Below are 26067 nucleotides of genomic sequence, written 5' to 3' on the forward strand. Positions count from 1 at the left end.
CAAGATTGATCTTTCACAAGCATACGTAGCTGTATCACAACCATTGCTTACCATTGTTACCCATAAAGGTCTTTTACATTATAACAAATTACCTTTTGGAATAAAATCCGCACCAGCCCTATTCCAAAGATTGATAGATCAGACTTTAAATGATCTCTCTGGTGTTCAAAGTTACCTGGATGATGTCCTGGATGATATTCTAAATACAGGGATCGGTGAACAAGAACACTTGAATAATTTAGAAGCAACACTGGAACTTCTTCAAGCATATGGTTTGTGTATCAAGAAAGAAAAATGTGACTTTTTCAAGATGCCAGTCCAGTATTTGTGTCACATTATTGATAGTAAAGGTCAACATAAAGGTTCCAAAGGTTCCAAGAAGATGGACGCTATTTTAGAAGCACCACATCCGACAAATGTGATGTAATTGAGGTCCTTTCTAGGATCATTAAATTATTATAGCAAATTTGTTCCTAACTTAGCTACATTATGCAAAGGTTTCCATAATGTAGCTATGTGTGAAACAGTCATGGGCATGGACAGCAGGATGTAAGAAAGCATACAAGGATGTAAACGATGCTTGCAGAAGTCTAAAGTGTTGGTTCATTTAAATCCAAAGCTACCATTGCTGCTTGTTTGTGACGCTTCACGATATGGAGTAAGGGCAGTACTTTTACTGCCCCTTCGAGAGAAAAACAATGAATAGCTTTTGCTTTGCGTACTCTGACAACTGCTGAATCCAATTCTGCTCATCTAGAAAAAGAAGCATTGAGTGTAATTTTTGGCATACGAAGGTTTCATCATTATTTATCTGGCTGTCATTTCACATTACTGACTGCTCATCAACACTTAACTACTATTTTTGGTCTCTTTAAAGGCATACTTTTGTTAGCTGCAAGTCGATTGCAAAGATGGTCACTTATCTTATCTGCGCATTCATACAATATAAAGTATCGCCAATCTGAGTGCCATGCTAATGCATTATCACGTTTACCTTTACCACTTGAGCAGATATCAACAATTAGTTTTGCTGATGTTTTTTATTTGGTAGACCATTTGCCTATGACAGCTTCTCAAGTGCAGAAACATACCAGAAACTATGTGATGGGGAAGATAATAGATATAATTGATATGGTATTGAAAGAAACAATAGCTGGAATGCATCGTTCACATCTTGATTTGAAACCATGGCTGGGATTCTCCCAAACAAATTCCAAGTCCCCAATTTGTGGGAAAATGGGACTAAATCCCACCAATTTTTTTTAGCGTGATTTATAGAATGAATCTCCGACACTCTGTGCATCACAGAGTACCTTAGCGTGATTTACTCTGGAAATCCGGAAGCGGGGCCTTTTCCTGCCCGAGAGGCCGGCAGCATAGGGTTGAGCAGGCCACTGCGGATGGGCTGATCTGTCAGCGCAGAGATCGGCGCATGCACAGTGGCCCCACATTGCCGGCTTGCTGATTGCTCGCCAGTCCCTCCATCGCTGGCCTTCCAACCTCCCCACTCCTCCCCCACACCACCATCTGATCACTGGCCTCCCGACTTTTCTGGGCTAGCCCCTATGACCATTCTTCCCCCCACCCAGCCTCGATCTCCCCGACTCCTCTACCTGGCCACCCCCGATCGCACCACCCCCTCCTCCCCCGACAGTCCTAGTCATCCCAATGCAGAGTGGCAACGGGACCCTCTCCCCCCTCCATTCACCCCCAATAGGCACCCAGGGAGGGGGGGGGGGCTGAATGGCTTCTGTTTGCTCCAGTGGGGTCAGACCACCTGTTCCCCATTAGTGGGGAGCAGGAGTAAACCCCACTGGAGTGAACTACTCCAGGCGGGGTGGAAATGGTGGGGAGATGCTAGCAGGCCCGGAGACTTCAGTCCAGTTAATGAAATGGAAATGCTGATTTCCATATTGAAATCAGCTCTGCGCTACTGGAAAGCTGTGTCTGGGAGACTCATGGAGGCCATGGCATCCAGTGGGAAGCCCGCAAAACGGCCCCCGCTGATGTCTTCCAGCAATGAAGTCGGCTGGGAAACCCTCCCACCCCACAGATGTGTGTAAAAAGTTTGATTGAATGCCCAAGGTGAGTGTCTATTGCAGGGAATCGGAGTGATCATTCCTCCTGGTCTGCGTGGAAGAGTTCTTGAACAACTACATAAAGGACATCCTGGTATAGTTCAGATGAAGGAATTAGTATTTAGTTATTTTTGCTGGCTGGGTCTGAAAGCTCAGATTGAAGGAAAAGTGGGACAGTGTCAATCCTGTGCATGAATAAGAAATACACCACTGTTGTCTCCTTTGCATCCTTGGGAGCGGCCAAAAATGCCATGGCAATGATTACATGTAAACTTTGATGGTTCATTTGAGGGTTGTATGTTCTTAATTTTAATTGATGCACACTCAAAGTGTGCTAGAAGTAGTTATCATGGGATCTAATACATCTGAATAAACCATTTCACAAATTGGTAAACCAGAACAGATTGTTAGCGATAATGGTTCACAGTTTACTTCACAAGAGTTTGAGGATTATCGCAAAGTAAATGGTATTTGGCATATAAAATCCACACATCATCCACCGACCAATGGATTAGCTTAAAGATCTGTGCAATCCTTGGAAGCTTCAAAAGAGCAATGATCATTATTACGTTGCGGCATCTTATAGAAACACTAGTCATGTGACTATCCAAAGTTCACAATCTCAAGTTGCCAGATAAGAAGTGAGGGCAGAACAATGCGCATTTCAACAAGGAGATCGAGTGTTAGCACATAATTATACCATGAATGAGAAATGGGTACCAGCCATAGTTTTAGCAAAAATAGGTCCAATTTCTTACATGATTCAAACCGAAGATGAATCAGTTTGGCGACACCATACTGACCAATTGTTACCATCTCAAAACAATTTCTTAGATTTATCTCCAGAAGTACCAACTTCTTTAGTCCCTAGTGTTGTGAATACCACTATGGAAGAATTAGTTGAATCGGAGTTGCCTGGTGATTATGTCTTAGTTACTACGGAGTGAGAATGATACAGAATTTATTCCAAAAGGAGACGCATTTACTGAATCATATCATACTTCTAGGGTCAAGGACAGCCAAATTCCAGAATGTCATACACAACCAAAGAGGAATAGACATCCTCCTGATCGACTTTCTTATTGACTATATAATGATTAATGATGCACAATACTGTGTCTGGAGTATTTTTGATCCTATATAGAACATCATAGTAATTTGTTGTCATGACCACATAAATAAAGGGGATGGGATGTCATCTATTTAAAAGGGATTACAGGTTGCTTTAAGAGTTGATCACATGATTTGATGGTGATGTTATTAGGGTGCATGCTCAGTCTGCTGTTTTACTTTGTTTGAACAGAGCAGTTCTTCAATAAAACCTGTTGTATATCTGTTTGAATCTATGTATATAAGCCACAACTTCAAACATAGTTAGGACATTACAGTCATCCTCAGGTATTTTCTTGTTGTTAATTGGTGGCTTTTCCATCCCTCCAGCAAATCTTTTTTTTTGTTTAACAGGGAGTCAAATATTTAAGCTAATAAATATGGTTAAGTCAAGAGACTGGTTATTTGATGCAATCATGATCCTTTGCCATTAGCTGGGTGGCAGGTATGAGGTGTGATGGTATGAACACTACAAAAGGAAAATACTTCAATTCTCCTAGGAAAAGGACATTCAGATTAAAACTCCTGTCTCCCCTTTTTGGTGATGGTGGGCACATGCAAATGGAAGAATTGTACCTGCTAAATACTGTATAATGTAAGATTTACATCTACACATCATGAACACTGATGTTGAGATAATCAAAAGAAAGTCTTGACATTGGTCAGGTTATTTTAATGAGCCTTCTGTATAAATGTAAAAATATCACATCTAGGTCAGATATCTTGATCAAACTCATTCAATACCATTGAGACCACAATAGAAGGAAAAGAGAGGCTCAGGATAAAATGAGAAGGAAAAGAGAGGATTCTAGCAGGTAAAAGGGGAGCAACTCAGAAGTGTTAGTGAGGGATCACTTTGGGACCAGTGACCATAATTCTACTAGTTTTAAGACAACTATGGAGAATGATAGGTCTGGCCCAAAAGTTAAAATTCTAAATTGGGACAAGGCCAAATTTGATGGTATCAGACGGGAGCTTTCAAAAGTTAATTGGGGGAGTCTATGGAAAGGCAAAGGGACATCTGGTAAGTGGCAGGCTTTCAAAAGTGTTTCAACCAGGGTTTAGGGTAAACACATTCCTCTTAGAGTGAAGGGCAAGGCTGGCAGAAGTAGGGAACCCTGGATGACTCGGGATATTGAGGCCCTGGTCAAGAAGAAGAAAGAGACACATGACATGCATAGGCAGCTGGGATCAAGTGAATCCCTTGAAGAGTACAGGGGGTGTAGGAGTAGAGTTAAGAGAGAAATCAGGAGGGCAAAAAAGATTGTTTTGGCAGATAAGGCAAAGGAGAATCCAAAGAGCTTCTACAAATACATAAAAGGCAAAAGAGTAACAAGGGAGAGAGTAGGGCCTCTGAAGGATCAACAAGGTTATCTGTGTGCGGATCCACAAGAGATGGGTGAGATCCTAAATGAATATTTCTCATCAGTATTTATTATTGAGAAAAGCATGGATGTTAGGGAACTTGGGGAAATAAATAGTGATGTCTTGAGGAGTGTACATATTACAGAGAAGGTGGTGCTGGAAGTCTTAAAGCGCATCAAGGTAGATAAATCTCCGGGACCTGAAGAAGTGTATCCCAGGACAATGTGGGAGACTAGGGAGGAAATTGCAAGTCCCCTAGCTGAGATATTTGAATCATCGATAGTCACGGGTGAGGTGCCTGAAGATTGGAGTGTGGCAAATGTTGTGCCTTTGTGGGGGTTAGGATTAGTAAGTTTGTGGCTAACACAAAGATCGGCAGGGTGGTTAACAGTGAAGATGAGTGTCTTGGGCTACAGGAAGATACAGATGGAACAATCAAATGGGCAGATAAATGGCCGATGGAATTTAACCCTGAAAAGTGTGAAGTGCATACACTTTGGAAGAAGTACTTTGACAAGGAAGTATTCAATGAATAGCATGACACTAGGAAGTTCTGAGAAACAAGGGAACTTGGCTTCCTTGTCCATCAATCCCTGAAGGCAGAAGGGCAGGTTAGTGGGGCGATGAAAAAGGCCTATGGGACACTTGCCTTTATCAATCGATTTGGTTTTGATTTATTGTCACATGTATTAGTATACAGTGGAAAGTATTGTTTCTTGCGCACTATACAGATAAAGCATACCATACATGGAGAAGGGATGGAGAGAGTGCAGAATGTAGTGTTACAATCATAGCTAGGGTGTAGAGAAAGATCAACTTCATGCAAGGTAGGTCCATTCAAAAGTCTGATGGCTGCAGGGAAGAAACTGTTCTCGAGTTGGTTGGTATGTGTCCTCAGAACTTGGATCTTTTTCTCAATGGAAGAAGATGCAAGAGAGTATGTCCGGGGTGCATGGGGTCCTTAATTATGCTGGCTGCTTTTCCGAGGCAGTGGGAAGTGTAGACAGAGTCAATGGATGGGAGGCTGGTTTGAGTGATGGACTGGGCTTCGTTCACGACCCTTTGTAGTTTCTTGAAGTCTTGGACAGTGCAGGAACCATACCAAGCTGTGATACATCATAGAAAGCATTCTTTCTGGTTGTATCTGTAAAGACTGGTGAGAACATAGCAGACATGCCAAATTTCTTTGGTCTTCTAAGAAAGTAGAGGCTTTGGTCGACATAAGTTACAAAAGTAGGTAGGTCATGTTGGAGTTGTATAGAATTTTGCTAAGGCCACAGCTAGAGTACTGTGTGCAGATCTGGTCACCACATTATAGGAACAATGTGGTTGCACTGGAGGGGGTGCAGAGGAGATTCGCCGGGATGTTGCTTGGGATAGAACATTTAAGCTATGAAGAGAAGTTGGATAGATTTGGGGTTTTTTTTGGAGCAGAGAAGGCTGAAGGGCGACCTGATTGAGATATACAAAGATTATAAGGGCATGGATAGGGTGGATAAAGAGCAGCTGTTCCCCTTAGCTGAAGGATCAGTCATAAGGGGACACAAGGTGAAGGGTAGGAGGTTTAGTAGGGAATGTGAGGAAAAACTATTTTACCCAGAGGGTGGTGATGGTCTGGAATGCGATGTCTGGGAGGGTGGTGGTGGTGAGTTGCCTTGCATCCTTTAAAAAGTACCTGGATAAGCCCTTGGCATGTTGTAACATTAACGGCTATCAGCCAAGTGCTGGTAAATGGGATAAGGTAGGTAGGTCAGGTGTTTCACGTGTTGATGCAGACTCAATGGGCCGAAGGACCTCTTCTGTACGGTGCGATTCTGTGATTCTGTGATTCTATTGTAAGCATGCAGCTTCTTTTTTGAATTTTGCTAGCTTCATGTTTGCTTTCTGCAGGCAGATTTATTAACTGATGATTTATTAATCATCATCCTTCATAACCTAAAGGAGACCTAATTCATCCAACGGATAATTAAATTGCAATGGCAGCCTTTTGGAAAGCATGTATGTCTAAATTATAGCACAGAATACATCATGTCCCATTGTCCAACTCTTCTGACTTTGCTATGATGCACTGGTTTAATGTTTTTCTGCATCCTTGACTCTGAGTTATTCATAACTGTCTTTCAAACTGACAGCTGCATACTTCTTGGCCTACTAAGCCCCTCTTTTTTCCCCAAGAATGCTAATTGTATCCTCTAGCTTATGCAGTGGTTTCAAGTCTGCTTCATTCCTCACCCTGAAGCATTCTGTGAAAAGCTCAATACAGTAAAAATGTCATGAATCTAAAAACCTTAAAAGAGGTGCTTTTGTTTGAAAATGCGTTAGCTTCTCTTTTCACGACAAACTTTTGCTGAGCACACTAATTATCTGACATGCTGATCAATTCAATTATTGTGATCACAACAGTGGCATTTGCATGTACTTTTCCTTAATTTTATTTGCAACAAGATGTATTCCTCATCGATCTAAACTTTATTAATACTTACTTCATTCACTAAATCAAATACTGCAGTGTAGCTTAGGGATATTCTCTGGTGTAATTTTATTTAGAAGAAGCTGTGCCTGAAAACCTGTGATCTTTTCAATCGATGCAGGAACCTATTAACGGGGGAAGGAGTTAATGTTGGGGCGGGACCCAATCCATCTGACCTCTACTCCATTTGACATGCAATCATCTACAAGATACAGGCCAGGAGTGTGATGGAATATTCTCCACTTGTCTGGATGGGTGAAGCTCCAGCAACACAAATAACGTGACACCATCCAGGACAAAGCAGCCCACTTGATTGGCACCCCCTCCACAATCATTCACTCCCTTCACCAAACATGCACAGTGACAACTGTGTGTACCATCTGCAAAATGCATGCAGGCACTCACCAAGGATCCTTAGACAGCACCTTCCAAACCCACGACCACTACCATCTAGAAGGATAAGGGCAGCAGATGCATGAGAACACCACCACATGGAAGTTGTCCTCCAAGCCACTGAATTACCCTGATGTAATTGGAAATATATTGATGCCCCTTCACTGTCACTGGATCAAAATCCCGGAACTCCCTCCCCAACAGCACTGTTGGTGTTCCTACACCACATGAATGTAGTGGTTCAAGAAGGCAGTTCACCAACAAAGACAAGTAGGGATGGGCAATAAATGCTGGCTGGCCAGAGATGCAAACATCCCATGAATGAATTTTTAAAAATGGTTTATTGTGGTTTTGCATTTGGTGTAAAGATAAAGGACCCCCTTTGCTGTCTAAAATCAGGGTACGCTGATGCTCTCAGTAAGAAGAAACTTGATTTTCCTTCGGAGATTGCTCTGCTAAAATAAAATTCTCAGCACTCTGTTCAGAGAAAATGTGGCTAAAATTATCCTCATTATTCCCCATTCAAATCTCTCCATCCTCAAGATCCTCTTTCTCGTACCTTTCACTGCTATTAAAAATAATTAATTACATACTTTTCTTCTGGGTTTTTCTTTGGATGTCACTAAGATCTGTTTAAATGGCCAGTTACAAATTGACCTGACAGTGACACGGGATTTTTAGCTGTTTTAATATGGTTTTAAATGTAATACATTTGTATCAAAATGGTACCAGCAAGCTGTGTCTTCATGAATTTTTTTTGATAAAGTTAGTCTATGGTCGATCAATCCATTTGGCTGTTTGCAATGCAAATATACTTTGTGAACTCGAATGTTGCATTCAATGGTTGTTCTTTCGTATCCCTAACTGGCCAAACCATAGTTCACTGTTCACTTGGATCTTCTGCAGGTTTATTTTATGCAAATTTGGTAATCTTGAAGTGCAACTTTGCTGCTAGATATAAACACCACCAAAAGAGGACACAATTTCCACACCATCATCCGACCAGAGTATAAAGGACAGACATTGCAGCAATTCTCAATCTTTCTTTATACTGACACAACCCAGTAGAGCTTTGTAAACAACACTTAGGTATTCAACACTGGAATCTGTCTCGTCGAGGCTTTTTTGAGAGAAACAAGAAGAGTTAAGACTCTTCCTAAGCAGTCTGCACATAATGTGCATTGATGATTGTCCTGGATAGCATCTTGCCCATACAAAGTGGCTTAATTGGTGATACTCTCCGTCATCTGGATTTACAAGATCTGTACTGGCTCTGGTAAGCAATTTACCATAATAAAGGCTAATTGCCAGTTTGGGCTACACTAACTGATTGCAGCAGAGAATAAAAATCACAGGTTTATAAAGTGACAAAGTTTGCTTAGGGTTATATTCAAATCTTTCAAAAATCCTAAACCATCAACTGAGGGTTTATCATTTACTAGATTTACAATCTGTAGCACAATAAAATGGTTCACTAGCAAACAAATCCATTAAATCAAGTAAACATTCATTTTATCTTTTGAAAATAGACTAATATTTAACAAAGCTGCTAGATTTATCACTCAATGTTGGAACGCTGGATAGTTGTGCAGAGTTCCCACTAATCCTGGTGTTCCAGGATCAACATATCCTCTGCTATGTCAGGATAATTGGAAATCATTCTAGTTAATCAAAGGAAGGTTGCCTCCCCTTCTTTCACCGTCCCCACCCTTTCCATGCATATAAAGGAAGACATGATGTGGAGATGCCGGCGTTGGACTGGGGTGAACACAGTAAGAAGTCTCACAACACCAGGTTAAAGTCCAACAGGTTTATTTGGTAGCAAATACCATAAGCTTTCGGAGCACTGCTCCTTCGTCAGATGGAGTGGAAATGTGCTCTCAAACAGTGCAAACATTTTGTGTCTGTTTGCACTGTTTGAGAGCACATTTCCACTCCATCTGACGAAGGAGCAGTGCTCCGAAAGCTTATGGTATTTGCTACCAAATAAACCTGTTGGACTTTAACCTGGTGTTGTGAGACTTCTTAATGTATAAAGGAAGACCCAGATTAAAGATTCCCTGGGCTCCAAACTTAACTCAACCTTTTAAACAAGAGTCATTGGAGCACAGCAGTATTGGAGAGCCTCCAACTGGAATAAGGCTCCACAAGGACCAATTACATTGCAAAGTCCTTTAATTTAGAATAAACCAGTTTTTTCAGCTATAGATCAAAAATGGAAATGGATAACCACAAAGATATGAAACTTGCTAAAATGGTGGACACTAAAAAGCACTCAAAAGCGTATAACACATGGCTTTTTAAAAAAAAAATGATACCTGTAAATTGTTATTGCTTAATAGTTGCATAATATTCCTCTGCATGCTCAGCCTGACAAATTCACTGATGGGCATTTGAATTACCAAAGTTTCATGGAATTTTACAGGGTGGTAGTGTAATACCATCATATTGAAAAATCAGCCAAGCGAGGAAAATTGCACACATGTATTTCACTGCGGTGTACAGATAGTCACAGTCACAGATAACAGGACTGACATTTTGAAAATTGAGAAAGTGACAGGGGAGTGGGGAAAAAAATGGAGTTCGGCGATTTTCCTGTGTATAAAAAAACCCACTTTAATTTGATGCTAAGCCTAGAAGCCTCACTCAAAACAATGGATGGATGTGAAGAGTGCAAGAGGCAGCCAAGCACTATGCACTAAGGTTGCAGTGGGGGAACATGTGGCAAACAGTGACCACAATTCCGTACGCTTTTGGATACTGATGGAAAAGGACGACTGTTGTCCTAGGGTTAAGGTGCTAAATTGGGGGAAGGCTAACTACAATCGGATTAGGCAGGAATTGGAGGCTGTTGTTTGGGAGAGGCTGTTTGAGGGTAAATCCACATTTGGCATATGGGAGTCTTTTAAGGAGCAGTTGATAGGAGTAGAGGACTGGCATATGCCTATGAAAGGGAAGGACAGGAAAGGCAGGATTCAGGAACCCTGGATGACCAGGGAAATTGTTAGTCTAGTCAAAAAGAAAAAGGATGCATACATGAGGTCTAGGCAATTAAAAACAGATGAAGAATTTGAAGAATACAAGGAAAGTAGAAAAGAGCTCAAACAGGGAGTTAGGACGGCAAGAAGAGGTCACGAAATGTTCTTGGCAGACAGAATTAAGGCGTTTTATACATATATTAGGAACAAGAGGGTGGTTAGAGAAAGAGTTGGTCCACTTAAGGACAAAGGAGGGAAATAGTGTGCAGAACCAAAGGAAGTGGGTGAGATCCTTACTGAATACTTTGCATCGGTATTCACAAAAGAGAGAGACACGTCGATTGATGGTGTCTTGGAGGGGTGTGTAAACCCTTTAGAACAAATCATTCTTACAAGCGAGGAAGTGTTAGATGGATTAAAGAGCATTAAGGTAGACAAATCCCCAGGGCCAGATGTCATCTATCCCACATTATTGAGGGTGGCAAGAGATGAAATTGGGTCTCTAATAGAAGTAATTGTTGGCTACTGGTGAGGTCATGATGTGGAGATGCCGGCGTTGGACTGGGGTAAGCACAGTAAGAAGTCTCACAACACCAGATTAAAGTCCAACAGTTTTATTTGGCAGCACAAGCTTTCGGAGTCTCAGGCTCCTTCTTCAGGTGGATGAGGAGTTGTGTTCACAAACATGATATAAACAGACACAAACTCAATTTACAAGATAATGGTTGGAATGCAAGTCTTTACAGGCTATCAAGTCTTAAAGGTACAGACAATGTGAGTGGAGAGAGGGCCAAACACAGGTAGGAGAGGTGTGTATTGTCTCCAGCCAGGATAGTTAGTGAGATTTTGCAAACCCAGGCAAGTCGTGGGGGTTACAGATAGTGTGACATGAACCCAAGATCCCGGTTGAGGCCGTCTTCACGTGTGCAGAACTTGGCTATCAACTTGCTCAACGATTCTGCATTGTCACGTGTCATGAAGGCCGCTTTGGAGAACGCTTACCCGAAGATCAGAGGCTGAATGCCCTTGACTGCTGAAGTGTTCCCTGACAGGAAGGGAACTCTTCTGCCTGGTGATTGTCGAGCTGTGTTCATTCATCCGTTGTCGTAGCGTCCGCATGGTCTCCCCAATGTCCCATGCCTCGGGACATCCTTTCCTGCAGCGTATCAGGTAGACAACGTGACCAAGAAAGTCCGCTTCTCCCCGGAGCGGAGAAGCTATGACATCTTCATAAGTTTTCTATATTTCACTGTAAACTTAGTTTTAAAGTGTATCTTAGAAAAGTGATCTGGACTTTAAAACTAATTTTAAATCTTCCTGATTTTCAAATACTTCAATATCCTAAAACACTCCTCCTCTCGGTATAACTGAGAATCCTGCTGCCATATTCTACCTGGTGATCAAATAAGAATCCACTGAAGCTCTCCTCACAAATCTCCTTAATGTACGAGTGAAAGGCTTGCATTTCCCACACCAGTCACTGTTACCTCTCTGAATGAAATTGCAATTTTATTAATTTATTATGGGCTGGACTGTGCATTTTTATTTTTTATACTTTTCTAATTCAATCAAATCAAGTCCAATTCAGAGTCTCAACAAGTTGAGACATTTCCGACCCAAGCTGACAAGACAGGGCCTTCACACCTGTCTTGGGCCTGATCTACATGAGCCAAGCTGATTGGAGGAGGGGGAGGTTTCCTCCTCCAAGGCTTGATCTCATTTGCACCTTAGCCAAAAGGCCGAGATGCCGCTTTTAAAAATTGCTTCATGTGAATATGAAGCTTAAATGCAACCCAATGACCTCGATCAAGCGCAGCATCCAATCCATACTACACTTGATCTTAGCCAAAGGCGAGTGTGTGTGCATTCAGTAGGTTCTCAACAAGGTTCTCCAAATTCAGTGTACTTACAACCAATAGAGAGAGAGAAAGAGACTTTACACTGCATCAGCTCAGTTGTATTCAAACCCAAATCTCAAAGGACCATATGCAAAAAAATTAAACATTAAAAGCCCCTGGATTTAGGCTATGTCTGGCGGAGGTGCCAGACATAGCCTAAATCCACAGGGAAAGTGTTCTCTTTTAGTCATTCTAAAAATGTGATTTGATTACAGTGTGTTTGATTGCACACCTTATGTGCAAAGGCTAGGATAAACAATTCTACCTCCTTTATCACAAAGACAAACAATAACAAACCCTTCAGCAGAGAAGGCACTGGCAGCAGTGGGAAATTCTGCACTGTCAAAAGTATCAGTTCTTCCATGCAACATACAAAGCCCATAATGTCACTTGTCACATTTGCTAATGACAGCTTATCTGTCACAAGTCAGTCATGTGCATTTTTAAGAGCAGTCAGCGAGGTAACATCCATGACCTCTTACGATGCTAAACATGACAGCTCTCTTGAAGTATTACACAAATAGAAAATAAAACACGAGGCACTCCTGCTTGTGCTTTGCAGTCCCTAGCTGGAATCGTGGCATGTATCACTTTCTGCAGCAGTCCAGTCAAAGTGAACCTGCTGATCAATCTTTCTGAAGATGACATTTTATGATGAAGCAGTGCTATGCCTGAACGAGAGATATAAGCTGCATGTGGTAGAAATAGAATTGACATTTCTCGGGCACAATGCACAATACACAATTTTGTGTATTTTTGTACTTTTTACTCCAAAAAAACACCCAAACTAGAGATTCCAGTATCCGCAATATTTTGCACTTCTGAATGTTTAACTCACTGCCACTTCTCATCTAGGAATGCCTTCCCTGCAAAAGTACTGCCCTTCTCTCTGACAGAACTTCCGTTTGTCTCCTTCACCCTGTGCAAAATCTCTGCTAACTCTCTTTCTTCTCAGCTCTGATGAAGGATCATTTAGACTCGAAACGTTGGTCCCATTCTCTCTCCACAGATGCTGTCAACCCTGCTGAGATTTTCCAGCATTTTTCTGTTTTTGTTTCAGATTCCAGCATCCAGTGTTCCAAGGCCTCTGCAAATTCTGCCTTTAAATCAGTCCCTAATTGATGCCTGTTGATTGTTGACATGCATAGCATCCAGCTACTGAGGCGCTAATGATGCAAAATTTGACATATGGTGTCGCTTGTCATTATCAACTTGCTTAAAGCTGCTCACCCTTATTTGAATGGACATTTCTGGCATCCAGCATAAATGACACCAAAAAATACGTCAGACACAGAAATGGACAGGAATCTGACGTAACAAGCTCCTGACTCACTACACCCGTGTTCATTTTAGGAAGAGGAAAAAGCAATACGAGCTTGGACAGCCAAAGCTACAAGCAAAAGTTAAAGAGGCCTTTATTGGTCTGTTTTCTTGCAGATATTATTGAGATGATAAAGATATAGGGCAGAATTCTCCCAATACAATTCTAAGTGTCGAATTCGCGTAAAAACTGGAGTAATTAACGCTGCATTGTTCAGTGGGAGTTCAGAGAAGAATTTCCCACACTCTATGCACTGCAGAGGCCACCAGCATGAATATTATTAAATTTCAGGCAGCAGGGCCTATTTCTGCTGGGGAGGCTGAACACAGCATGCTGGGGGGCTACTGCGCATGTGCCGCTCTATCAGTGCCAAGATCAGCACAAGCGGAGTGGACCCGCACTGATGGCCTCCCGGATTGCTGGCCAGCTCGATTGCTGGCCAGCCCCGCAATCCCCGCTCCCCACATAGCCTGATCGCTGGCCCCCGACCATTCCCGAGCCCGGCCCCGACGACTCCTTCGTGGCCCACCGTGAACACCAACCCCCCCCCCCCCCCCCCCCCACCAAATCCACCCCACCCCGATCGCTCGCCCCACCAATCCCTAGGCAGCGTGACCCTGCACCGCCCCACACCCCTCATTGCCTCCCACCCCCCACAGGCCCCCTAGGCCCTGGCCCATCAGGCCCCACACCGAGGCCCCGCCTCTTATATGTCTTACCCCCTTAACACTGCCCCCTGATGCGCATTGCCAAGGTGAACCCTGGGCATTGGCACTTTGCCCCTTGGGCAGTGCCAGTGGGCACAGGCTTGAACTGCCAGGGTGCCAATGCCCAGGGAGCACATCCCCCTGCTGCCCGACCCGCTGAGGGCCTCAATTTACCCTCTTCACTGCAGCGGGGTCGGGCCACTAGTTCTCCATTAGTGGGGAGCTAACCGTGTTTAGATTATATTTAACTGGTCTTGACGCCTCCCTGCCGATTTCTGGCATGGAGCAGACGCTGCCGGAAATCAGGCGCTGGGAGATGCAAGCGAGGCGCGAACGCATGCGTGAACCCCACGAATCAGCCGACACGACAATCTCCCGACCCGCTGCGCTAATTTTTCAGCGCAGTGGGATGGGAGAATCGCGACCATACTCTCATCTTATTTTCTCAGCCACAATATCTTGGAGCACAGTGTTTCCTCTGGCTGCTAACACAGGGGTATAAATTTATACATTCACAGTTGCAAACAGAGGAAAATATGCCCAACTGATCTCTAGCACAGAAGTTTGTAACCATCTGCTGAATATGGAAACCCATCAATAAAAGAAGCCTCATTGTGCACAAGTATGTTCTGTTCATCATAATTGCCATATCTTCTCAAATTAGAATAAGAGAACATCTCTGCAGACAAGGTGAAAACTTGGATAAGAATGCACAGAGGAAATTAAAAATATTGCATTTGCAACAGAATGTTAATTGTGTACACATTAAACACCAACTTACTAGAAGAGGGACAAGTACATTTCCGATGTTGGATGTGTACACTTTGTTCCAGCTACTTGCATCATCTCCTGACATATAAAAAAGGTCCATTATGCTGGCAACCTGGTCCCCTACCTTTCCCAGTAATTGTACCCTATTGAAGATGGTGAACGTGCAGCAGGCTTCGTTTAAAAGTTTCCTTGTTACCTCCACCCACTATAATGTGCATCAACAGCTTCTCAATGCGTTTTATTCAGATATTCCTTCCTCTTGGAATTGTCTGCATGCCTCTTAGTATCTCTTTCCCTTTTTGGGTGGAGAAATCACAAGCACAAACCACTATAATTCCTTGACGCAGTGTATTGAAGATCCCATAATCGATGTCAATGTTTAAAACTGGGTGGACATGTGGACAGGAGAGAAGGGTGGTGTGTTAAGTAGCAAGCGACAGGAGGGTCTGGGTCCTGATGGCAGAGGGACCAAAGGTGTTCAGCAAAGCGGTCACTCAATCCACGCTTGGTCTCTCCAATGTAGAGTGGACCGCATTGGGAGCAGCGAATGCAATAGACCAGATCAAAAGGAGGTGCATGTGAAGTGCTGCTTCACCTGAAAGGGGTGTTTACGACCCAGGATGGTGAGCAAGGAGGAGGTAAAGGGGCAGGTGTTGCATCTTCTACAATTGCATGGGATGGTGCCATGGGCAGGGGGCGAGGTGTTGAGTGCGATGGAGGAGTGGGCCAGGGTGTCCCGGAGAGAACGGTCCCTGCAGAAAGCTGATGGAGGGAGTGAGGGGAAGATGTGTTGAGTTGTGGCATCATGCTGGAGTTGACAGAAATGGCGGAGGATGATCCTTTGAATGCAGAGGCTGGTGGGGTGAAAAGTGAAAGAATGCGGAGGCTGGTGGGGTGAAAAGTGAGGACAAGGGGGATCCTATCCTGGTTCTGGGAGGGAGGGGAGGGGGTCAGAGCAGTGGCCCAGGGGATGGGTTGGACAGGGTTGAGAGCTCGGTCAACCACAGAGGGTTGAAAACCACGAATGAGGAAGACATATTGGCAGCTCTATTTTGGAAAGTGGCATCATCAGAACAGATACGGTGGAGGCGAAGAAACTGAGAGAATGGGATGGAGATACTAAATGGTGTATGGAACCAAAAGAGATGGGGGAGATACTAAATGTTTTTTTTGCATCCGTATTTACTGAGGAAAAGGGCATGGAGTCTATGGAAATAGGGCAAACAGATAGGGAGGTCATGGAACCTTTACAGATTAAAGGGGAGGAGGTGCTCGCTGTCTTGAGGCAAATCAGAGTGGATAAATCCCCAGGACCAGACAGGGTATTCCCACGGACCTTGAGGGAAGCTAGTGTTGAACTTGCAGGGGCCCTGGCAGACATATTTAAAATGTCAGTATTCACGGGGGAGGTGCCGGATGATTGGAGGGTGGCTCATGTTGTTCCGTTGTTTAAAAAAGGTTCCAAAAGAAATCCGGGAAATTATAGGCCAGTAAGTTTGACGTCGGTGGTGGGCAAGTTATTGGAAGGTGTGATAAGGGATAGGATCTACAAATATTTGGATAGACAGGGACTTATTAGGGAGAGTCAACATGGCTTTGTGCGTGGTAGGTCATGTTTGACCAATCTATTAGAGTTTTTCGAGGAGGTTACCAAGAAAGTGGATGAAGGGAAGGCGGTGGATGTTGTCTACCTGGACTTCAGCAAGGCCTTTGACAAGGTCCCTCATGGGAGGTTAGTTAGGAAGGTTCAGACGCTAGGTATACATGGGGAGGTAGTAAATTGGATTAGACACTGAAAAGCCAGAGAGTGGTTGTGGAGGATTGCTTCTCTGAGTGGAGGCCTGTGACTAGTGGTGTGCCGCAGGGATCGGTGTTGGGTTCATTGTTGTTTGTCATCTATATCAATGATCTGGATGATAATGTGGTAAATTGGATCAGCAAGTTTGCTGATGAAACAAAGATTGGAGGTGTAGTGGACAGTGAGGAAGGTTTTCAAAGCTTGCAGAGGGATTTGGACCAACTAGAAAAATGGGCTGAAAAATGGCAAATGGAATTTAACGCAGACAAGTGTGAGATATTGCACATTGGAAGGACAAACCAAAGTAGAACGTACAGGGTAAATGGTAGGACTCTGAAGAGTGCAGTTGAACAGAGGGATCTGGGAATACAGGTACAGAATTCCCTAAAAGTGACGTCACAGGTGGATAGGGTCGTAAAGACTGCCTTTGGTACATTGGCCTTTATAAATCGGAGTATCGAGTATAAAAGTTGGAGTGTTATGGTAAGGTTATATAAGGCATTGGTGAGGCTGAATTTGGAGTATTGTGTACAGTTTTGGTCACCTCGTTACAGGAAGGATGTAAATAAGGTTGAAAGAGTGCAGAGAAGGTTCACAAGGATGTTGCCGGGACTTGAGAAGCTGAGTTACAGAGAGAGATTGAATAGGTTGGGACTTTATTCCCTGGAGCGTAGAAGATTGAGGGGAGATTTGATAGAGGTGTATAAGATTTTGATGGGTATAGATAGAGTGAATGCAAGCAGGCTTTTTCCGCTGAGGCTAGGGGAGAAAAAAACCAGAGGGCATGGGTTAAGGGTGAAAGGAGAAAAGTTTAAAGGGAATATTAGGGGGGGCTTCTTCACGCAGAGAGTGGTGGGAGTGTGGAATGAGCTGCCGGATAAAGTGGTAAATGCTTTTAACATTTAAGAAAAACTTGGACGGGTTCATGGATGAGAGGGGTGTGGAGGGATATGGTCCTAGTGCAGGTCAGTGGGACTAGGCAAAAAATGGTTCGGCACAGACAAGAAGGGCCAAAAGGCCTGTTTCTGAGCTGTAATTTTCTACGGTTCTATGGAGTCCCTGCAGGATGTGGGGTGCAAAGAGCCCATTTTGATTCATTTTATTTCATTCTGTTCTTTTTTCATCTCGCTGGTCCATTTTTACCATCCTTCTTTCTCACTTCCAGTTTTCCACTTGTCCATTCCCGCTCTCCTTGCACCCCCCCCCCCCCCCCCCCTTTCAGGCTAACTGCCTTAACCATCCGTACCTCTGTTCTGCCATTCACACCACATTCTGTTCACTTACAGCCCCACTCCATCCAACCTTAATGTATAAATCTTTTCTGATTTTCTTTGCCCTTAGCTTTGGCAAAGGGTCATCCAGACTAAAAACATTGGCTCTATTCCCTCTCCAAAGTTGCTGTCAGACCTGCTGAGATTTTCCAGCATTTTCTATTTTTGTTTCAGATTCCAGCATCCGCAGTATTTTGCTTTTATCTGAGACTTCACCAAACTCGTTTTGCTTAAGAGCTTGCCGTCATCAGCGTGAGAAGCTATAATCTTATTCTAGATATGGGCATTACTGCAGGCCTCCGATGGGAAATGAATGTGCGCTAACTCAACACGTCATGCATTCCCATTAATTAATATGAAAAATAATTACAGATAAATAACAAGGAACAGGTACAATATGCCAAGTGGGTATTCTGGGTGCACATAATGTGCCTGAAGTTTCTCTCAACAGTCCTTGAAAAAGGAATTTTTATATTAGTATTTAACAATTCAAAGCAACTCTCTCTCTAAATTTAATTACTTCCAATGCAAAGTCCTAATTTTGGATAAGACTTTGCAATCATGAAAATTAACAGGACTTTCTTTAATAGAATTGAATAGGACTGCTGACAAATTGTCCTGAGAGAAATTCTGATCAGCTGGAGTCAAAAATGACCACCTTTTGAAATGTGTATTTCTGAAATGTGTTTTCCTAATCTCTGACAGCATGGGATACATCAAACAACACAAAGATGTGTGGGTGGGGTGGGGGATTGATGGTGACATTAACTGCTAGCTACTTCACATTCTCACCTATCTGAGGCAATTTGAGGCCACTGGTATTGTAAACTGTTGGGTGGGTGGGCTTAATATTCTTCCCTTACCCTACCACCCAACCCCTGCCAACGCAGAATTAATTTGAATCCAAGAAAAGAAAAGGACACAAAAGACTTTCTGTGACAGAACCCTGTCGAGTTCTCTGCACTCTCATACTCAGAAGCGTGCCAGGTTTTGCTTCCGCAGTTTGGAAGTTGCTAATAGGCAGAGAAAGGCTCCAGTTGGAAAGTTACCACCAGCACAGATGCTAATAGTCCAAATATCCTCCCTCTGCCCCCTAACATCTTATAATTCCAGGATTATTTTACGTCAGCACTATTAAAATGCAATGTCAATGTAACTCATTGGATATTTGTTCAAATGTTTATCACAGGATTAAGTTATGTAACTCAACAATATTGAAAATGTTTAGAATCCAGGGATTTCAGCATGCAGCTGTCAATTCAATCATACCAAAACAATCCCAGCATGGTGTTGACCTTCACCTGTATTACCCAACTGAATTTCTTCTTGCTTTTTGCTATTTGACTAGTACTAGGCAGTTTTCAGCTCCTCCGATGCCAAAAGCAGCTAACACTAATTTTTTTCAGCAGCAGGAGCCATCACTCCATCTGTTATTGTTGCCGAGTGGCAAAAGTGCTAAGCTGCTGGGGCAGTAAATGAAGGGAGTAGGTAGATGTCAGTGTTTCCATTGATTCAGTGATGCTCCTGATCTCCGCCAAGCAGTTGCCCAAAGGCAAGGATATAGAAAACAAATCAGAGGTGAAGTCACCAGGGGTCAGTCCTCTGTATCTTATTGGAACCAGTTTCAAAATAAAGGAAAAAGAAGGACCTGCATTCACACAGCACATTTCACAGGATGCCTCAAAGCGTATTGTTGCCAATGAAGTACTTTTGAAGTGTAGTCGCTATTGTAATGAGGGAAACATGGCAGCCAATTTACGCACAGCAAGCTCCCACAAAAAGTAACATGACAACTATCAGGTTATCGGGCTCCATCGCCTGGATTCTCCGGCCTCCCAGCAGCGATTTTCCTCAGTGGCGGGAGGCAGCATGTCATTGTCTGATGGCAGGATCTTCTGGTCCCACCACTACAACCCCACATTACTATTACCCCAAACACAGCGGTGGTGCGCCATCAGTGGGACCAGAAAATCCCGCTGCAGTGAAGAGCCAGAAGATTGCACCCTATATCGTTAATTGAGGGAACATTTTGGCTAGGACACTGGAGACAAGTCCCCTGCTGCTCTTAAAAAAAGAGAGTGCTGTGGGATGTTTTACACTAACCTGAGAGGGCAGGTGGGGCCTCGGTTTAACGTCTCATCCTAAAGCTAGCGCATCTGGCAAAGCAGCACTCTCCCAATAATGCACTAGAGTGTCAGCCTAGATGTTGGGATTTGAACCCACAACCATCTAAATTGGAGGCAAAAGAACTAGCAAACCCACAATAAGATTAATTGTTTGCTCTCAGCTGAAAATTGGGCGAAAAAAAACTAATGGAAAAGAAAACGTTTGAAAAAGGTAGATGTCCAAAACCTCTGGCATGCAACTTTTACCGACTACTGCATCAAGCTGTCAAGACTTCAATTTTTGACACTTTTATGTTATTGAGTTTACAATTTGGGTTATTCAAACCCAACAGCTCACAATATGTTAATACCCCTGATTTCGATCAAACTGAAAAGCTTCACAATATGGGGGACACAGGGGGGGTATTTTGAAGGTGCTCTCCCTTGTCTGACAAATTACTTATTTCATTGAATACACAATGGCAACAGTCCAATCTGTAAAGGGTCTGCTACCCTCTGCTGGTGAGAAAAATAAACACTTCGGGGGAAAAAAAACAAGTGGCTCATGCAACGCGATAGGTTTTGCTAAAAGCAAATTACTGCGGATGCTGGAATCTGAAACAAAAACAGAAAAAGCTGGAAAATCTCAGCAGTTCTGACAGCATCTGTGGAGAGAGCTAACATTTCAAGTTTGGGTGTACGCTTTGCCTTTGTGCAACAGTGCAAACCTTTAACCTGGTAAGAACAAATTGGGAGATGTAAAAGGAGTCATAGAATCCCTCCAATGCAGAGTCATTCTACACTTGTGCACCAAGTCAAAATTTACATTTGTCCTTCAGTCGTCATTTATTATTAAAATCCCTACAGTGCAGAAAGAAGCCATTCAGCCCATCGAATCTACACCGACTTTCTGAAAGAGAATCATACCTAGGCTCACCGTCCCATCCTATCCCCATAACCCCACTCACTTACCATGGCTAATCCCCCTAAACTTCACATCTTTGGATACTAAGGGGCAATTTTGCATGGCCAATCCACCTAACCTGCATATCTTTGGACTGTGGAAGGAATCCGGAGCACCCGGAGGAAACCCATGCAGACATGGGGAGAATGTGCAAACTCCATACAGACAGTGACCCATGTTGGGAATTGAACCCGGGTCCCTGGAGCTGTGAGGCAGCAGTGCTAATCCTTGTGCCACCATGTCGCCCATAATAACATATCTTGCTTTATCAGAGCACATTAGATAGCTTTGAACAAATCGGAGGCTCCACCTATGTGACAAATGCCCCCAACAAGGCTTGGTAAGAATTGTGCTGCAAATCCATACCTTTCATGAATTTTGCAGCAAAACATGATGAGTGTGGATGTATAGATGGGGGAAGGATGCTTATTTTGATTGCCTTTCAGAGTTATGTTGGCACAGATGGCCGAGAGAGTAACCAGAGGGGATTCCAGATTAATCCTCTGTCTGTGCTGCATGAGTTGAATTCAGATGGAGCGGCAGTAAAGTTACCACAGTTGGCCCCATTGCCAGAGAAGAGGAAACCCCACTACATTTCCCACTGTTGCATGATGAGCAGGAAAACCTGATGGGGTTCAGACTCACTGTCTAGAGCTCATTACACATTAGGAATATTGACTTGGACAAAGCAGCCAGCATCCGCGAATTGTACCACAGCAAAATGTTATTGCCTTCAGGAGAGGAAGCTGAGAAAACCGGGCGGAAAACAAGGAGAAAATAGTTAATATCAACCTATGGATATAAACTGGAAACTAAAACAGAGTGCATTCTGAGGGCAGATATTTTTAATACCTTCGTGAACAAGGTAGAGCTGCTGGAAAGAAATCTGATCACTTTCTACCCCCAAGTGGTAATATAGTGTTACAACATTTCAGATCGTGCTGTTTCTGGCACTGTGGCAGGGGCTGATCCTGCCCAATTTCAGCAAGATTCATTACAGTTAACCCTTGTGGGTCAGAACATGTCCTTACACAGTTGCTGGGCACAGGAATTTCACACCTCAATGGGGACTGCATCTACGATAATGAATTCAACTTCAACTCAGGCACAAAAGGGAAGGTTGCGTGCGGATCAGCCATGATTTATACACACCAACCTCACACCACAATTCCCACCCTCCCCCCAAACAAATTCCTTCCCATGGATTTCAGTGCTGACAATCCACAGTAATTTTCACAATTGGGCATTAATCAAAAATGAATTTGACAGTTAACGTCATCCTGTTATTAAGTCATGAAAAGCATGATGCCAAGTCCAAGGCAGCCCTCACCTGAAACCTATCCACACACATTTTCCGGCAGGAGTCAATGAACAGCAATGAAGAGTAGGAATTCACAGCTCCAGTAAGGATCAGCTAACTTGGGTCTCTATAGTTCAACAATGCAAGAGGGAGCCTTTATAGAATCACCAAATTGCTGCAACGCGAAAGGAGGCCATTCAGCCGATTGTGACTGAGCAATTAATTCACTTAGTGCCATTCTCTCGGTACCGCTGCACATTCATCCTTTCCAGGTAACAATTCTCTTTTGAATGTTTCAGTTGAACCTGCCTCCACCACATACTCAGGCAGTGCATCCCAGACCTTAACCATGCAATGGGTGAAACATATTTCCCTTGTGTCACTTTTGCCTTTTTCACTAATTGTTTTAAACCTACGCCATCTCATTCTTGATCCATTCTCAAGTGGCAACAGTTTCTCCCAATCTACTGTGTGCAGACCCCTCATGATTTTAAATACCTCTGTCAAATCTCCTCTCAGCCTTCTTCTATTAACTGTACTAGAAAGCTGAATAAACCCTGTTTCAAATCCCCTGTACAATGCTTATATTTATTGAACAAACGATTTTTAAGAACATGCATCTCGCTCTTCCATAAAATCCAACCACCTTCACAGTGTTCACTTTGGGTATATTGCAGTGTTGCACTGTGCAAGTTGCTCACCTGATTTATACACGCTTCTTAGGCAGGATAGTGAGGCATTTAATCTGGCACATTCCTCACTATTTGTTCCGTATTTCTTCACTGTTTCACACACTTTCTCATCGGTCATCTCTAACAGGGATTCCAGAGTCAGCTGGTCAGGCGTTATGTCCTAAGGGTTTTAAGAGAAAGTTTAAACCATTATTGCATGCTCATGGTGTTTGTAATAACTTTGTGCTACACTTCACCTGTCAGTTTGAGTAATATTGCCTCTGTTACACAGACACAAAACAGAAACCATTCATTCAGACTAATTCATCCATGTTGGTGATTATCCTCCACAAGAATTGTAATCCCAATTCAATGTACCCACTCTGTTTACACATATTATTTCTCTTTTCGCTCACCCATTTGTATTGTCTGCAACATTATTTTACGTGTTAAGATGGCTATCCGACAGGAAGCAAAGAGTCGGAATAAATGGGTGTTTTTCCGGTTGGAGGAGGGTAACTAGTGGCGTGCCGCAGGGATCGGTACTCGGGCCGCAACTATTTACCATTTATATAGATGATCTGGAGGAGGGGACGGAGTGTAGGGTAACGAAGTTTGCAGACGACACAAAGATAAGTGGAAAAGTGAATCGTGTGGAGGACGGAGAAGATCTGCAGAGAGACTTGGACAGGCTGAGTGAGTGGGCGAGGATATGGCAAATGGAGTATAACGTTGATAAATGCGAGGTTATACACTTTGGAGGAAATAATAACAAATGGGATTACTATCTCAATGGAAACAAATTAAAACATGCTACCGTGCAAAGGGACCTGGGGGTCCTTGTGCATGAGACGCAAAAGCCCAGTCTGCAGGTGCAGCAGGTGATCAAGAAGGCAAATGGGATGTTGGCCTACATTGCGAGGGGGATAGAATATAAAAGCAGGGATGTCTTGATGCACCTGTACAGGGCATTGGTGAGGCCGCAGCTGGAATACTGTGTGCAGTATTGGTCCCCTTATATGAGGAAGGATATATTGGCATTGGAGGGAGTGCAGAGAAGGTTCACCAGGTTGATACCGGAGATGAGGGGTTTGGATTATGAGGAGAGGCTGAGGAGATTGGGTTTGTACTCGTTGGAGTTTAGAAGGATGAGGGGGGATCTTATGGAGACTTATAAGATAATGCGGGGGCTGGATAGGGTGGAGGCGGAGAGATTCTTTCCACTTAGTAAGGAAGTCAAAACTAGAGGACACAGCCTCAAAATAAAGGGGGGTCGGTTTAAGACAGAGTTGAGGAGGAACTTCTTCTCCCAGAGGGTGGTGAATCTCTGGAATTCTCTGCCCACTGAGGTGGTGGAGGCTACCTCGCTGAATATGTTTAAAGCGCGGATGGATGGATTCCTGAGCGGTAAGGGAATTAAGGGTTATGGGGATCAGGCGGGTAAGTGGTACTGATCCACGTCAGGTCAGCCATGATCTTATTGAATGGCGGGGCAGGCTCGAGGGGCTAGATGGCCTACTCCTGCTCCTATTTCTTATTATGTTCTTAAGATATGGCTAATGAGTAATCCAACAATAACTGAACTTTTGATTAGTAAATGGGTATGTGATCACAACATCCACAGTCACAGGACATAAGCAATTCAAACTATTTGTACACCAGTGGTAAAATGGCAAGATGGGGAGTAGAATTTATTCAGCTATGACTATTGTGTGACCTTTATTTCCTTTGTTATTGATTAACACGGGGGGGGGGGAAGAGAAACGACACTAAACTTCAACACGAGCAACACTGTTTAACCCAATCAGAAATGGGACAAAGCAAACCCAAGGTTCCATCAGGGCATGTTATGGCAAAGGACTAGCAGCATCCAATCACGTGTGGACGAGAGTGGGTTAGGATCTGTACAGCGAGGGGAGAGAGGTTTGGATGGAGTGTGCAGAAGGGTTCTGATTAGACAGCAGGGGTGACGTCGGAATGGGGAGGGGGGCTGGGGTCAGGATGGGGAGTGACAGTGGGGTTTGGTATTGAATGTGGGTGGGATCTAGATGGGAAGTTGGGGCTGGGGTCGGGATAGCGAGTTCGGTGGGGAGTGGAGGTGGGTTCCGTTATTGCACTGTGTCTGTGTCAGTATTCTCAGCAATTGCTCTGAGGAAGTGACAGTAACGCTCACAACCCCTGAACACAAATCTTGAAGCTCCACTAAGTTGTTCCCTCTCTGATAAATTGATGCCAGGACTGCAAAATTTACTGTGGAAGAAAGATTGCAAATTTCACATTGAAGTGTCCAATATTCATTCAGTAATCATGCACACTCAGCACATCAACCCGTCATGTTTGTAAGGCATTTTCTGCGAATAATAGTCGTGTATTATCACCCTAACTACACCGGTGTCTAGTCAGTAATGGCCATCTAATCTATATTTTAAGCGTTGATATGGGACTAGCTTTTTGAAAGGTTACGGACACAAATGAGGGTTTCCACAACAGATGAGCCAGGGTCAGGTTGTGTTACAGAGATGGAAATAGATGGTCGCAGTGACAGAGGGGATACACGATCAGAAAGCATTGTAAGGGCCAAGTATAATGCCTTGGCAACAGGGTGTGGGACGAAGTTGACAGCGGGAACCAAAGGCATTGTCAGGGTTAGAAGAGGCGGTAGAACTGGGGGTCATCAGTGTACACATGGAAACTGAGTGTTTTCGGATGATGTTGCCAAGTGGAAGCATGGCAATAAGCAACCTCCTCAAAAGGCTGTGGATGCTGGGACAATCAGAAGGTTCACGGTTGAGGTGACTATTCTGTTGAGGAAGGCCAACAAAGAATATGGAGCTATGACAGGTAAAATGGAGCTGTGGTACAGATCA

At 43.5% G+C, this 26067-nt stretch overlaps 1 protein-coding gene across 1 annotated transcript in view; it reads right to left on the reverse strand.

Moving 5' to 3' along the window:
- ksr2 (kinase suppressor of ras 2) overlaps positions 1-26067 on the reverse strand; it is a 389906-nt gene that overhangs the window by 262052 nt on the left and 101787 nt on the right. The window contains exon 3 of the mRNA XM_078226092.1: positions 23231-23381. Within this exon, the coding sequence (XP_078082218.1) occupies positions 23231-23381 (151 nt within the window). The remainder of the gene's footprint in view (positions 1-23230; positions 23382-26067) is intronic.

The sequence above is a fragment of the Mustelus asterias genome, chromosome 13, assembly GCF_964213995.1.
Source record: "Mustelus asterias chromosome 13, sMusAst1.hap1.1, whole genome shotgun sequence".
Lineage (NCBI taxonomy): Eukaryota > Metazoa > Chordata > Chondrichthyes > Carcharhiniformes > Triakidae > Mustelus > Mustelus asterias.